At 33.9% G+C, this 15,825-nt stretch overlaps 2 protein-coding genes across 2 annotated transcripts; both read right to left on the bottom strand.

Moving 5' to 3' along the window:
• Positions 1-5,938: 5,938 nt before the first annotated feature.
• LOC111385117 lies at positions 5,939-6,331 on the bottom strand. Its single transcript, XM_023009488.1, has one exon. It carries the CDS (start codon positions 6,329-6,331, stop codon positions 5,939-5,941), a length of 393 nt encoding a protein of 130 aa, XP_022865256.1.
• A 2,874-nt stretch (positions 6,332-9,205) lies between these two features.
• LOC111385116 (zinc finger BED domain-containing protein RICESLEEPER 2-like) lies at positions 9,206-12,271 on the bottom strand. The gene is made up of 6 exons (XM_023009487.1): positions 12,229-12,271; positions 12,076-12,122; positions 10,926-11,677; positions 9,564-10,834; positions 9,422-9,489; positions 9,206-9,334 (listed from the first exon to the last, which is right to left on the bottom strand). Exons 1-6 carry the CDS (start codon positions 12,269-12,271, stop codon positions 9,302-9,304), a joined length of 2,214 nt encoding a protein of 737 aa, XP_022865255.1. The 3' UTR covers positions 9,206-9,301.
• Between the last annotated feature and the right edge of the window lie 3,554 nt (positions 12,272-15,825).

Here is a 15,825-nt window from a genome sequence, read left to right as displayed (position 1 = left end):
ATCACATTAAGCCACAAAATTTGATTATCTATCTCTTGTATGGGGCCCATAACGATTATATTTTTCATTCTCATTCTCACAAAAATGGAAAACAAACGAGGCCGTATTATGGAATAGTAAATTGATGAAAAATGTGTGATTCAAAAAGAACGAATTTTTTTTATTTACATGTAATATTATTTTATGAAGAATGTGTGATTAAAAATGAGTACTGTATAAAAAGTAATGAAAAAAAATGAAAAAAAAGGGCTCAAACAGGGGCTTATTCAAGTGCTAAGAACTAAATTTTAGTGCTTGTTTCATAAAAATCATCTAAGATATACTCCATTCGTCCCATTTATATAAACTGATTTTGTTTATCATTTTTTTGTCAAAAACTTCCTAATCTACCCTTGTTTATATTTATACAATTTCAAGATTAAATAGGAAAAATTGATTATAACTAAACAAATTAAATGATAATATATAAATAAACGAACAAAACAAAAATTATCAATAAATAGACAAAACTATATAATTGGAACAAGCAAATAAGAAAAGACAGCCTCTATATTTGGGACGATGGGAGTATCAATTTGTTAAGCAATAATTTTAACTACATATTTCGGAGGGACCATAATTTTTATTAACTTTCAATCAGAATATTAACACTAACTTTTATCAAAATATTCTAAATCTAAAAATCTTTATCAAGCAATCCCTTATTCTCTGTCATTACATTGAGAGCCGTTTGTCATTAATGACTCAACACGTTACTTCTCATTAATATATCACACTATAAGTTTCTATTTGCTATCAAAATGTGGCCACCAAAATGTATAAAATTAATAGCATGTTTCGGTAGTGTTTATCAAAATGTGATCACCATAATGTATAACACTTTACATCATAATGTATAACACTTTACATATCAATTATTTTATTCTCAAAAAATTCAATTACTATTTAATTTTATCTAAAATTATTGATTTTTCTTCATGTAGATTTTTCACCCAAAATTATACACATTTACTAGCTCTATTTATAGATTCTTCTCTTCTATGAAATTTTTTCACATAAAAGAAAAAATTCATCAGCAATGGATATCAACAAAATTACGTATGCATTTTTAACAATTTTTAAGGTGCAAAATTACCCCAGATTAAATTGAATAAGAAAATAAATTTTAGTTATAAAATAACAAATAATGTAAAAAAAATTTTAAATTGATTGTGTTTAATTATTATTCATCGAACAAATTTCTTTTAATAAGAATATAGCAATTACGAATTTTTGTTTGTTATGGAAATGTAGAAATTAGACTCCAATGAAGTATTTTCTAAAATTATTTTATTAACTTACTAACATTAATTTTTATTGATTTGAAGTTAGTGTTTAGGAAAGAAGATAACAAACCTTATATATTTTATTAAAAAAAATCTTTTAAAGAAAAATATTTAATAAAAAATCAATAATTAATATGCATTATATGGTGTAATTAAGAGTACGTTTAACTATTTTTAACGGCACATTAGTAAATGGTGTTTTTTTTTTTTTTTTTTTTTTTGTAACCATTATGTAAAATGTAAGTTTGTAAAATACGGTATATGAGAGTAATTATATTCTATATACAGGATGTATTTTATAAATTTCCCTTTAAAAATATATGGTACAATTAAGTCAAACAAGTTGTTATAAGGATCTTTTACTTGAAATATTTTTAAAGAACTATATGGTTCAATTAAGTCAAATAATTTGTTTGAAAATGGATATCCAATTGCCTGTGAATACACGTCTTTTGTGAGTGATACAACGTATTATTTATTTTTTATTAGCTACTTCTCAGAGCAACTTTGACCAAAAGATGATGTCTAGGTAAGAATTTGGAGAAGTCGTACATTTGAAAGGAATAGAATTATCAAAAATGCAGTTGGTTAAAATTTCGAGAATCCAAGGGTCGAGGAGATTTAACAAGTCAAATGAAATAGTAAGAGACTTGTCGATTGAATATTCAATTTTCTCTATTTAAATTATCGAGCGAAAAATTGTAATGGTTGGTTCAAACTTCAAATGTCTCAACAAAAAAGAGGCTAGCTAGTGACTGTCACATTAAATGCTAATTTAAATGCAATGAATAAACCATTTAATTAAAAATGGTCCATGCACTATATATTTGGTACATTGTGGCCCTTATCACTTCTTAACGTGCCCTCGCTCAATTTTCCAAATAAATTAACACATATTCATAGTGGAAATATTAGTTGACCTTACTTAGACACCTGGGCATCTTTGTGTACCTAATTGCATATTAATAAGTGGACAACACTTAAATTCAGGGTTAGTGACCAAACTGAAAATGGAAAAGCCTTTTGATTTGCATACTTTCTAAACTTATCTATGAGTTATACAATTATTGTCATCTTCTTAGAATATAACATATTGTTGGAAAGATGAGATTTGTGAATGGTTATCACATTTGTTTGACATATGATTGCATCACTGCATGATTTTTAGAAATCAAAATCAATTTGAGGTATAACTGAAACATTGACCTAATTTGGTCGTCATAATTGAATAGTTGACCTTACTTTTCAAGTGAAAACTAAATCTTGAAAATAGTTTACCTGCAAAACTGTGAGTCATGAGCATGAGCATTCATGATCGAGATAAAATTCCATTGTTCATAGATGTTAAGTGGATCTTTTCTTTAATTTCTCGACGGTAAGAGTAGTTTAGCTTGTTAAGTTTGATATCTTAGAAAGTTAGTTTACATAATTATCTAGTTAGAATTAGTTGTTGAATTGTATATGATTGGTTGAGTTTCAAGGTTGGTCAATCTAAATTCTTGATACTTTGTGCAAGTTAATGAGTTTTTTTGCATAAGTTGATGACATTCTCAAAATAACATAGAGCATCTATTTGTTTTAACAAAAGAATAGTTTTTTAGTAAATTTTGTTACAAGTTGATGAAATGTGAGATCGAAAAGTTGGTAAAAGTTATAGGTTCTATGCAATGTGGGATTAAAATTAAGCCCTCATTTGAACCTCATTTTAGTCAAAAAAGTATTTTTGAACAGTGATATTTTTGGAGAATATGTGATTAAAAAGTAAAATAAAGTTCTCGATTTACGTATAAAATCATTTTATTGGAAAATGTGTTGTTGAAAATGAATTTTGTAAAAATGAGTTTTCCAAATAATGAAGCTCAAATAAGGGCTAATTATTGACTTTAACTTAAAATTTTATCAATTTTTTAGTTAAATCAAATAGGGTAGAATTAAATAGAATAGTGCTATTTATCTTCATTAACCACATTAGAGTCACATAGAATGGGATTATAACCCCAGTAAGAAAAGTTCAAACCTGCCCAAACCCATTTACTGTTGGGGTAATTACACAAATACACTTAAAATCGGTAACTTTTTTGAAAAATCATTGTAAAAGATATTTGGTTTGGATTAAAACCTAATTTTAATCTAAGTCAAAATCAAATAAGCAATATTAACCACATCTTTCATGTGTACTACAACTTTTTAATCACACATTTCAAATTTTTTTATCATAATCTACTAAAAAATTCTAATTTTAATCCCACCAACCACCCTCTTAAATTATTCTTAAATTAGAAATTAAAGATCATATTAATTACTGTCGAAATCCACAATTAAAAGGAGCACATTACAAACTTCAAAAGCTTAATCCTAACTCCTAAAATCGTCCAAAAAAATTAAATAAATACTACATAATTGTTGTCGTTTATGAAATCGTCCAAAAAATTATTCTTCCTTGATGTAATACTTTAATATATTATAGATAAATCCAAATTCATATGTGGACCATTAATGATGTTCCTTTCCAGGTAGTGTCATGTGCGCTTTCAAGATATTTACAAATCAAATCACCAAAATGTAAAGTTAATTGTATCTTTTGGTCACTGAAATTTAAGTTTGGAATATTAATCTGATATGATGAAAAGTCAATGCATTTCCTCTATTTATTTGTTTATTATTTTTTTCCCCCAAGCTTTACGAGAAGGTTTTCGATTCACAAGCATTGCTACGGTCAAATTAAGACGATAACTTGCAGGTTCATTAGTTTTTCAATTTTGGGCAAAATAGAAAATCTTCTTGATAACTGAAGTGCACTTTTCTTGCTTGATGTCAAATGGGTGGTTCATTCATGTCATGATATATCTAAGCTAATGAATACTTGGGAAAAACGGTGGGCTAACAAATTCGGGATGCTTCTCTTTCCGATTCACTGTAATAAATGCGACTCCAATCCACTCGAGTTTGTTAAAAAAGCAAAGCAATGATTGAAAAAAAAAAAAAAAAGAAGAAGAATAAGCCATCACTAGATGCTCCCTGCTCATACAAAATCGGGGACTTTATCATGTCTTATTTTAGTTTATTTTTATTTTTATGTCGAGACAAATTACTTTCTTCGTAGGCCTTTAAGTGGAAATGAATTGAGTTTATATATATGAAAAAAATTTCCCGTTCTTCGTCTTACTTGTGGGTTGCGATGATGACCCGTAAGTGTGAGAAACTATACCATCACAAGCATGGCAATTGAAAACTAGCAATTTGATTGAGGAATTTTTCTGTTACTGGTATGGATATTTCCTTAATTATACACATGATTAAAGAGTGTTTAAGATCGTACTAAATATGGGAAAATGAACGATAAAGGTACACTTCATTTATTCAACCATCACACCAATTGCTTTTCAAATTTACAAGGAAATTGGACTTGATGGTTGGGTAGATAAAGACCATAATTACTTTTCCTTCAAGTAGCTTATAAATACTGTGGGAGTTCATTCTCACTTACAAACAAGCTACTTGAAAAGCATTGTGAGACATTCAACTTCTCACGGACACTTATCGTTCCATCAATACTAAAATACGTTCACGTAATGAGTTCTTCCACAGGAAGCTTCGAACCGTTGAACATCAACGAGCCACTGCCAGTTCTCGGTTCATCTCCGTTATTTTCAATCTACATTTCGTCAGATGATGAGGAAGTTAACCCTCGTATTGGTAGGAGAGCCATTTCTCTTGTTCTTTTTCACAACTTAGAAGATGTTTCCAACGAGAGTGAGCAATCACCGAACGGTGTGCTCGATGAGGTGTTCAAGCGCGACGCAGGATACAAGGGGGATTCCGACGAAGACGACTGGATGGCGTACGAGGCACCAAACGAGGTAATTATCATCTCGTCGGACGAATCAAGTGAGGATAGCGGGGAAGATGGTTCAGTTGTCGACGACGACTGAAGTGACACCCATGGAATGTAATGAATAAGTATTGTATAGTTAGGTATTTTGTAGGGATGACTTTGGTTAAGATAAAACCAAAAAGTTTACGTAAACATGTCCCTAAAATGTAATCCAGGTAGTGTATTTTGTGTGTTCCAATCCAACTGTCGAGAATTACTGAGGCTATCTGTCGGGAACGACATATTAACTGTCGGGCATTAAGGATCATATGTTTGTAAATGGATCTGTATTTTGCAATATGTTGAACGGGTGTTATGAAATGGTGTTTATCATGCACTAACTTTAGTCCACTATTTACGATGATACAAATGATAGTAAATATCTTGGGGATTGAAGATTGTGTTTTTAGATGGAAAACAAAAATACATGTACAGTGTCCAACCGGTTCCGTTATGTTGTTTTATGTTCCCATGTACAGTTTACAAGATCTGTGAAGCAGACTGTGAGTGCAATGCAAGGTTCCGTTAATTGTCGAGAATAAGTAACACATCAGTCGAGATCGACATTTAATTGGGCGGGATGTTCAGTAGGTGCTTAACAGAGTCTAAAATTTATATGTGCACGAAAGGCTGCGCAACATACAAGAACAGTAATTATCACAAACTTTAAAACATAACTTCAAAATGTTTGATGTAGTACGGAATAATGAACATACAACGTCTATTACACCGCAAATCTCTAAGGAATATGTGATGCATGGGGGTTTGAACATGTGGTCCGGTTATGACCAACTCCACCACAGCGAGTACATTTTCTGTTAGACCATGCAGACTTGTACCTAGAACGCTTACATTGGGTTGGTGGTCTACCTGGAAGACGACGTACGAGTAGTGGCAAAGTAGGAGTACATATAATTAAGCTCGGAACAACCCAATCTACTTCCCTCAGAACAGGATATATAGCTTCGTTGTAGGCACCCCTCCAATATTTGGATGTGTAATAAGGGGAGCAAAGCTCGTACATAGACTTCCCTCTAAAGCAAGCGGCACGAATTGCATGAACACATGGCATATGGTTTAGTTGGAACTCACGACATGTGCAGGTATCTTCGGACAAGTGAACTATATCCATGTCGTTGGATATTCCAACCTGCGTTAAGTTGTTTGTCAGGACATGGGCTCGAAGCCTAGTTCCATTTTCGAACGTCGTTCGTAACTCGTTTTCCATCCTCGGCGTCAATAAGGTACTACATTCTTCCGCATTTGTTTGACGTTCGTAAAACCACTTTTGCATAGTACTCTAAATGTGTTCAACCAAGCAGGTTATAGGTAACGATCGAGCTTCTCTCAACATCGAATTCAAGGACTCTGCGTTGTTGTTTGTCATAAAGTTGTAACGGTGTCCAATAGATAGTGCTCTGGACCAAAATGAATAACCCGCTCGCTCTAAGTACCCGTGTGTTCTTTCGCTCACTCTACGAATCTGTCCCATGAGTCGTTCGAAGTTCTCGACCCGAAAAGTTGTAGTAGCTCGTTTGAATAGAAATATTAGGCTTGCGTTGTTGTACCACTGTATTAAATTCTTTTCCATATGCCATATACAACAACCATAGTGAGACAACGGAAACAACTGAGTAATAGCTTTCTTAATACTCTTTTTTCCTATCCGAAACAAACACGAGTTCTTCGGAGTCTCCTATAAGGTCTTTCATGTTTGACATAAACCACTTCCAGGATTTATTGGTTTTAGCATCCACGATCCCCCATGCCAACAGATAAATCTGTTTGTTACCATCTTGGACAGTTGTCACTAGGAGTGTACCTTTGTATGGATCATTCAATGACTGCCATCAACACAAATAACGGGTCTCAAGTACTGTATGTAACTACGAATGCTTGCACCAAAATCTACGAAAAAGTAATGAAACCTATGAAGAGAATCAACTTTGATGTGAGTTACGGTCTCCGGGTTACTCTCTCCTACGACGTGACAGTACGAAGATAATTTCTGAAAACTGTCCCCCGGTGTACCATGTAGCATATTTAAGGCATGGAGTTTCCCCTACGTGCTTTGCTATAACTGATTTACACACCAAACTCACGTTCCATATCACGTGCAATATCAGTAGGATGATACGATCGGTATGGAGTATCCAATTTTCCCAAAATGTGCTCCGCAATTACAGAACTATTGGCATGCCGATGTGCATTACGACGAAAATCAAGGGAACATGTGTGAACTGTAATGAATTTATGGATCATGAAGATTGCAGATTGCTTGACAGTAGAAGCACGTAGCATCCACTTGCAATTATCGTCCACACAGACAACTGTTAACATTTTCAAACTTGACCTACTTACCCGAAATTGGAACTTCTCTTGCAAAGCAAGTACACGAAACTTCGAGTACAACTGTTTCTTGCTAAATAATATTTGCTTCTCGACGAGAACGGATGTATTTGCAGCTGTAATCCACTCATCCTTGCACGAAGTTCCAGAATTTGATGACATTGTCTCGTCAATTTTAGCAATAATAGCACCATCTGTACCATGTAATAGGTTGTCTGAGTGTTCATCGGATGTTGCAGCCTCTATACGGTCAATTGGAGGTGCGAGTGCTTGGGTGTGTGACACACTGTGTTGATGATTGATCTCGTCATGTTGTACGTTCTGCAGACATTCCGTTGGGCTGAACAAGTTCCTTGTACAGTTTGCATCCATTGCCATATCAACACTCGAGAGCTTAGTTTCCAAAATAGTGACGAGAGTGCAGTTTCCTTATGAACAGATATGTACCACTGTAGGTCCTCATCGTCGCATATCTTTGCCAGAGGTATATTCAAGTTCGGGACTTTGAACTTCAATTTGATTTCATTGCGGGATTCAACGATACCAAGTTTGTCCTTCAACCGTAACACAAGTTCTGCTACGGTAATACTTCTCGACGCTAAAATGGAAGTGGTTTTATCCCCTCTTCACTTCCATTCATCATCCAAATGAACGAAGCTTCCTCCATACGACACGATGAATCTCAAATCATGAGTCATACCTGAAATGTTGGTACTGCAAAAGTAAGAATTCTGCACATTCATATGTCGACATTTCATAACATCAAATTAGCGCATGAGAATACTTACATCCATTTACTACCAAAGATATAAAAGGTTAACAGTTTTCAGGTGTCGAAATTGACAATCAAATTTTCTATCTCGACGGTCACTAAAAGTCGAGTTCGACAGTTAAAATGTCTAACCCGACAGTTTCGAAAATACTGCTCGACAGTTCAACTGACATAAATTTCGGGGAAGATAAATATCATGTGTTTCACTGTTTGAAGATTTTATTGAAAACATTAAAGGCCATAATCAATTCTCAACTACAACATCACTGTATCTTTCTACGAATGAAGAAGGTATCACTCGATGCTTCATTAAATGTGGAATTAAATATGGAATCCTTCACATTTTCTAAAGAATATTGGTATTATTTTTCTTTCTAAAATATACCAAAAATAAAACACATCAATGAATAAAAGATTGAAAATGGTCATTTAAATATGATCATGTTGTATTGAACATTTAAAGTAGTCAAGTATGACATGAGAAGAATTTTTTTCTACTAGCTCACCTTTGAAATTGATCAATGACTTTCCTTGTTTCTTTGTTGATGATGAAGTGGAGATGATGAAAAAGAAGAAGCTCTTTCAATTCGTATGTTTGTGTGTATTAGGGATGGCAACGGTTCGGTTCGGGGTCGGTTCGTCCAAAACCATCACCGAACCATCAATTTTTTGGTCATACCATAACCGCACCATAACCACGAAAGTCGGTTCGGTTCGGTTTCGGTTCGTATCTCGGTTCGGCTCGGTTCGGGTCGTTAATAACCACGAAAATAAATTATTTTTAATTGGTCCATCCGTCGAATTAAAATAAAAACAAAAATATGATACTAAGTTAATGTAACGAACAACAATACATCCCAAATGAAAATGCAAAAAAATCCCAATTCTCAAACGCAAAATCCAAATTTAACAAACAATATTCAATAACTCAAAAAGCTTCAACTTCAATTCATATTCAATCTTCATTCTTCTCCACAACTCTTACTGGCATCCGTCAAAACTCAAAGTCGATTCCTATATAGTATATAAGAAATGTAAGTAGAGTAATAAATCAATAATCCATAATGTTTTTAACTAAATATTTAAACAAAAAAAATGTACCTCTTCGTCAACATCCTCGTCATCAAACTTTGCACAAGCTCCGGAATATGATGAAGGACCAGAATTTTCTACACACAAAAGAGGAAAAAATTAGCAATAAAAGAAAGTGCATAAATAACAAACATAAAACAATACATCCTACCATGAATATCAGACCAAAGCCAATCTCGAGCACACATTAAAGCTTCTAAAGTCTTCGGGTGAAGCCTATTTCTATGTGGGCTCACAAATCTACCACTTGTACTAAATGCTGACTCGGATGCAACAGTAGATACTGGAATGGCTAATAAATCTCTTGCAACCTTCTGTAAAGTCTGATATTTTATTGAATTTGCTTTCCACCATGTCAATAGATCAAAACTGTCCACCCTAGGCAATACTGGCTCATCTAGAAAAACATCGAACTCTGTTTTTACATGATCAGCAGTAACAGAAAGGCTAACAAATGTGTCAAAACCAGCCATGCGAGAATGTTCACTAGTAGTAGACGACTCTGATTGTGAAGATGATGGAAACAAATATGTATTTTCTGTCGAACGATGTGGTCTCTTGTACTCTTTGAGCAACTTATGACAAAATGTTCTAATCTTTTCAGCCTCTTCCTGAGCTTCATCTCCAAAAATCAAAGGAAAATAGTATTCAACTAGTTTCATCTTGTATCTAGGATCCAATATAGTTGCAACAGCTAGAATTTCATGCATGCCACTCCAATATTTATCAAACTTTTCCTTCATGCTTGACGCCATCCATTTGACTTCATCGCAAGATGATGTGCTCCAATCACGGATTGCCAACTTTATGTCACAAATATTGGGAAAGTACAAATTGGCAGTAGGATATTTTGTTCCTGAAAATAATTCGGTCGCTTCATAAAATATCTCCAACTTATCACAAATCTCTGTAGCCAATTCCCAATCGCTCTCACTCGGTACACTTCTGTAATGAGGCTCTCTTTGCCTTAGTCGAGGAAAAAGTTCTTTGTAAAGCAAAGCAGTATGAATCATTAGATACGTAGAGTTCCATCGAGTCTTGCAATCTAATAATAACTTTTTTCCACAAGGGATTTTCATTTGTCGTGCAACTGCCTCAAAAGTTTCAACTCTTTTTGGTGTTGCTGACCAATATGAAACACTATCGCGAATTCTCTCAACACTCGGGCTAATGACATCCAAACCATCCTTTACTATCAGGTTCAATATGTGTGCACAACACCGCAAGTGGAAAAATTCACCATTCAACAATAAAGAACCAAGAGAAAGCTTATCTAACATAATGTTAATCATAGCGTCATTCGTGGTGCAATTATCAACAGTCAATGTAGACAATTTCTGATCAATATTCCAATCAAATAGACAATCCATTAACACAGTAGACAGTGACTCAGCAGTGTGGGGACAAGGGACATATATAAATCTGTATGGATATGAAAAAAAGTTTGTAAGATAACTTAAAATTTCAGAAAATACGATAGTAGCTTAAAGTCTATTTTATAAAACTATTGTACCTCAAAATTCGGCTCTGAAGCCTCCAAGAATCATCTATGTAATGTGCAGTGATAGCCATAAATCCCTTCTTTTGATTGGATGTCCACATATCAGTGGTGACTGCTATTCTACTATTGGTCCTCTCTAACAAGCCCATTACTTTTGTTCTCTCATAATCATAAATTTTCAAGATATCAGCCTTGATGGTATTACGAGAAACAACTTTAAATAATGGTTGAATTGTATTACAAAACTTTCTAAACCCAGTATGCTCAACCATTGACAGAGGATATTCGTGTAGGATGATCATATTTGCAAGTTCTGTCCTACCTTTCTCTTGATCAAAATCAAATGCTCCCATTGCAATCCTACCACTAGGTTCTTTAAATTGATTCAAAAACATCTGTTTGACATCCTTCTGACCTCGAAAAGGACATCTATTTAAATGAGCATGTAAATGACTTGTCCCATTTTTCGACTCACCCCCTAACTGTTTGTTGCATTGTCTGCAAATTGCTTTGGACACATTATTAATTCTCTGTAGCTTAAAATGCTGCCACACTGAAGAGGTTAATTTTCTTTTTCTATTTTCCACAGTCATCTCCTCATCATCACCTAAATCTATATGAATAGGATTTGCATTTACCTCACTTGGACTTTGTGAAGTAACTGGTGTACTTGTTGATGTATCTCCAACTTGAATTGAAGCAGAAGCACTTCCAATTGAAGCGGGGGGAGTAGGAACGGAAGATTCTGACCCCTGGCAAGACATCTAATTTCAAAAAAAAAAAAAAATCAACAAACTCAAAAACTTAGGCATTCATCAATTTCATTAGGTGAAAAATTTACAAAAGTGGAATGCTAAACGATAGAGAAATAACTTATATATCAATATAAATTAGAAGGCTCAATAATTATATTAAAACTATATGTGAGGAGGCTATTTTATTTTAGTTCAAAAACAACTTTTTGTCCTCTAGACTTTCAACTTATATTTAAAGCAGTAAATAGAATTCGGATAAAAAAAATAAACAATAGATAATGACTAACACAAGATAATGACAAAAACATAATAATAAATTGAAGACCACGAGAATTTTGAAATATGCTTGTACATTTCTGGACAAGAAATTCACTAGATTTTTTAAATCAAGCAAGTGAAATTGAAACAAAGTCATAAATTTCATAAAGATCATAAGAAAGCTCCTCCTTTGTTACTAAGAAAACATCAAAAGACAAATCCTCAAATGACTAGCCACTGAAAGTACTTAAATTAAAAAATATGAATTGATTCTATTCACTACCCATAATGAAATTAATTACCTTTAAAATACATACGAGCATCCACTAGCGTATCCAAAACCATCAAATCCAAAACACAAAAATTCGAATCGAGCATAGGAATATAAGGTTATAAAGGTTGAGATGATATGACAGGCATATACAAAACATAATAATAAATTGCATAGCACAGCAAAGTCATTTGGATAATATGTTAAAAAGGACAATATGCACCAGAAATTCTACCTATCTATAAGCCAACTTAAAGAGAGCTAACACAACACCCCCGCACGTAATGAATACATATTTATAGACTAACATAATTGAAATACAACAAAATCCCAAAAGTGAATAAGCCACACCCAAACGTGACTTTCCAAAATCCTCCAAAATGAAGATGCCACGGTTGCCACCTCTTGAACCCAATTCCAGTATTCCACTACCACCTTCCCAGCCATTCCAAACCCAGCAACTTAATACAGTCCCACGCTGACCAAGTCACTCCAAACCAATTCAAAATTATATGGCCATTCAAACCAATTAAAGAAGCAACTAATGGACTTGGTTCCATAAAGAAAGTCTTAACCATATCAATTATTAAGAAAGTCTTAACTAATGGACGTGTGTGTGTTTATATCCAATATTATTAAGAATTCAATTGCATTACAAGGCAAAAATACATGCAGAATCAGGGGAATAAGGATTGAATTCGTGACATATCAATTAAATCTTGAATGTCAGGAACATATAGTTGCCTTAATGCTTTAATCAGTCCAAAGTTGCAATGCCTTTGTCTACATTAACAAAAGCATTTCTGACTTTTCAGCCAAATGATATAATGGCTAAAATTACATAGATAAAATGCAACAGAAACTAGTTAACTACTTAGAAAACAAAGCCTAACTTCTTTCAATCCTTTCATCAAACACTTTCTTTGCAAAACCCATTTTCCCTAATGTCCCATAATACTAATGCAATGAATTAAATCCATACTTCAACATGGGCGTGCACTTTAGTTCCTTCAAATATAGAAAAACTCAAATACAGCGAAAGCAGAAGAAGATGATTCGGTATTTCATTTACCTCAAATAGTGGTCGGACTGTCGGACTGTCGGAGGCAGGAGCAATGAAGCCGTGGCTGTGTGCGTTGAACCGGTGATGTCGTGAAGTTAAGTAGTTAACTGTCTGGACTCTGGAGGCAGTGAGGCGTCAGGTGTGGAGGCTGGAGCTGTGGTTGCCGGCTGCGTGAGTGTGGTCTGTGTTTGTCTGTTTGATTTCACTGATTTGTGAAGTAAGGGTTAAGGGTAAGGAGTAGGGTTACAATTACACTCTCATAAGTCATATAGGCCGAACCCGATTCTATAATTTCTTTTGGGTTATGGTAACTGGGCTGTGGGGAGTTGGGCTGGACGACTGGTATAGTGAATGTATTGGGCTGGGCAGAATTTTATTTTGGGCTGGATAAAAATAGTGGAAATCCAATAATTATTATTAATTTTTTTTTTTTTTACGGGAAATCGGTTCGGTTTCGGGGCAAGGGTGTAAATACCATACCCGCCCCGCCCCATAGCGGTTCAGCAATATCAAATACCATACCCGCCCCATTGCACCATCGGTTCGATTTTTTTCGCCCCATTCGGTTCGGTTAACCACGGTTTTCGGTTTTGACAGTTCGAATTGCCATCCCTAGTGTGTATTTTGTAAAGATTTCCCCCTTTTTTAATCAAAAAAATCATATTATACAATATAATATTGATATCTTCAATGTTAAAATTAAAGAAAAAAATTAATCACATCATACCATTAATTGCATTCAAATCAAGCATTTATTGCTCTAAAAAAGGTGTTCAAGGGTAAAGTGGACATTTTGTTGGGAAAAATTGACATTTTTGGAAGAAATTGGTGAAAGTCATTTTTTTTTTTTTTTTTGCATTTTCAATTTTAGTGACATTTGTGTAAATTCCCCTAAAAATTTAAGTAACATCATATTCCAACTATTCTCATATTATACATATATTCATTGATATATAATCTTTCATGTTTATTGTATCAACAATATATCTCGTGTAAATATAATTACTAGTATTTTTATATTGTAGTTGAAATGTTACTTATCTCCCTCCTTGTCTATCTTAGCATTTACAACTTGTTTTCTCCGCAAATCGTTCACTTGGAATTCAAAAGGATTGTCGATCATCATAGGCATCATAAATACCATATTAGGAAATCAATTGCTTCCACAGAATCCTGACATGAAAACCAAAAATTTTGGTTACAAAAGGAATACTGATAGTGAAGGAAAAATATACGAAGTTAAATATTATCACCCTACCTAAAAATATTGGAACTATGGTTTCCCCTTGTCCTTCTTATATGGTGAGTTATGAATAGTGGCATTGTTCACAACGTCTCTGTACAATCTAAGGCAAGCCTGTAAAACTCTATGAAAATAGTAACTCACTGTTTGACCAGGTCTGAAGAACGTAAAACTTTCGGTTCTATTATGGTGGTCATGTCCAATGGTGTTGAGAAATATAGTCATTCGTTCCTCTACTCTGACAGATCTACTGTCGACCAAGCCATACGTTCGTAAACGATCTGAATCAGAGCTATCTTCATCCTCAGTAGATCATGATAAATTCTACCACTCATACCGAACATTCATGTAAGTGTGATTACACCCAAAGTATAACGCGGTGATTGTAGTACAGCTTTGGGGTGTCGTATCCACAGGGAGATGGAAATTTTCTCAAAAAATCAAACAAACTAGGGTTTTCGTAATTTTATGTGAGAATAATTTATCACTTGAAATAAAAATTAATTATCAATATGCGACATAAGTGAAGCGTTGGAATTCCCCCAATGGATTGGATCAATCGACATCAATAATTCATGTATTTTTCCTCAATTAGAGATTTTCTTCCCAACTCTCTAATCAAAAGATTTAACAATAAAGTCCAATTATATTGCTAGAATCTAGATTTTCTATAACACATTCACACATTTTTTTTATTGGAACAAGATCAAAGATCGACCATATACATCAAGCATAAGGCAGTAATCAATTCGCCAATAAAGTAATATTAAGATTAAAATTCAACAATTGTTTCAACCATTCGATAGAAGGAACATGGCTAGATCTATGAATGATTTGATAAAAGTTAAAATAATCTCAACAATAAATAATTCAAATTGTAATTCAACAAGTATTTCGAATATTCGATAGAGAAAGCATGACTGAATCTATGAAAATTCTAATAATTGTTAAACTAATGTCAAAAACATATTCAAGATATGGAAATCCGATTCTAAAATTGTTTAATAATGAAAAACTCAATTACATGAATTAAAGATGTCGAAATCACCAAAACCGATTGAGATCCTTCGTTGCTTCACCAAGTTCCTTAGTTTTCCATGGAGTTTCTTGAGCACCAAGATGAAAGAAATAGGTCTGGGGGCGTCTCCCTTCGTTCTGGATGGTTTTGGGCATTTATATCCCGTGAAAATTAGGTTACCATAAGAGATTCAATCGTATAAGAAAATTGAGATTCGGTCGCCCAAAAAACACTATGCGACCGCATGGTTACTGTCATTGCGGTCGTATGGTTATGCACTTTCAGCCTCTTCAATTCTCGGTAT

This window comes from Olea europaea, unplaced genomic scaffold (assembly GCF_002742605.1).
Source record: "Olea europaea var. sylvestris unplaced genomic scaffold, O_europaea_v1 scaffold309, whole genome shotgun sequence".
Classification (NCBI taxonomy): domain Eukaryota; kingdom Viridiplantae; phylum Streptophyta; class Magnoliopsida; order Lamiales; family Oleaceae; genus Olea; species Olea europaea.
Note: the sequence above shows the minus strand (reverse complement) of the source record. Positions and strands in the feature narration are given on the sequence as shown.

What these genes read in the sequence shown, in the direction of transcription:
- LOC111385117 (XM_023009488.1), bottom strand. Translation starts at nt 6,331, where the DNA reads ATGGATATAGTTCACTTGTCCGAAGATACCTGCACATGTCGTGAGTTC.
- LOC111385116 (XM_023009487.1), bottom strand. Translation starts at nt 12,271, where the DNA reads ATGGTTTTGGATACGCTAGTGGATGCTCGTATGTATTTTAAAG. An exon ending in GCTTTGGTCTGATATTCATG is followed by an intron (nt 9,490 to 9,563) that starts GTAGGATGTATT and finishes TTTTGTGTGTAG; the next exon opens with AAAATTCTGGTCCTTCATCA. An exon ending in ACGAGGATGTTGACGAAGAG is followed by an intron (nt 9,335 to 9,421) that starts GTACATTTTTTT and finishes TATACTATATAG; the next exon opens with GAATCGACTTTGAGTTTTGA.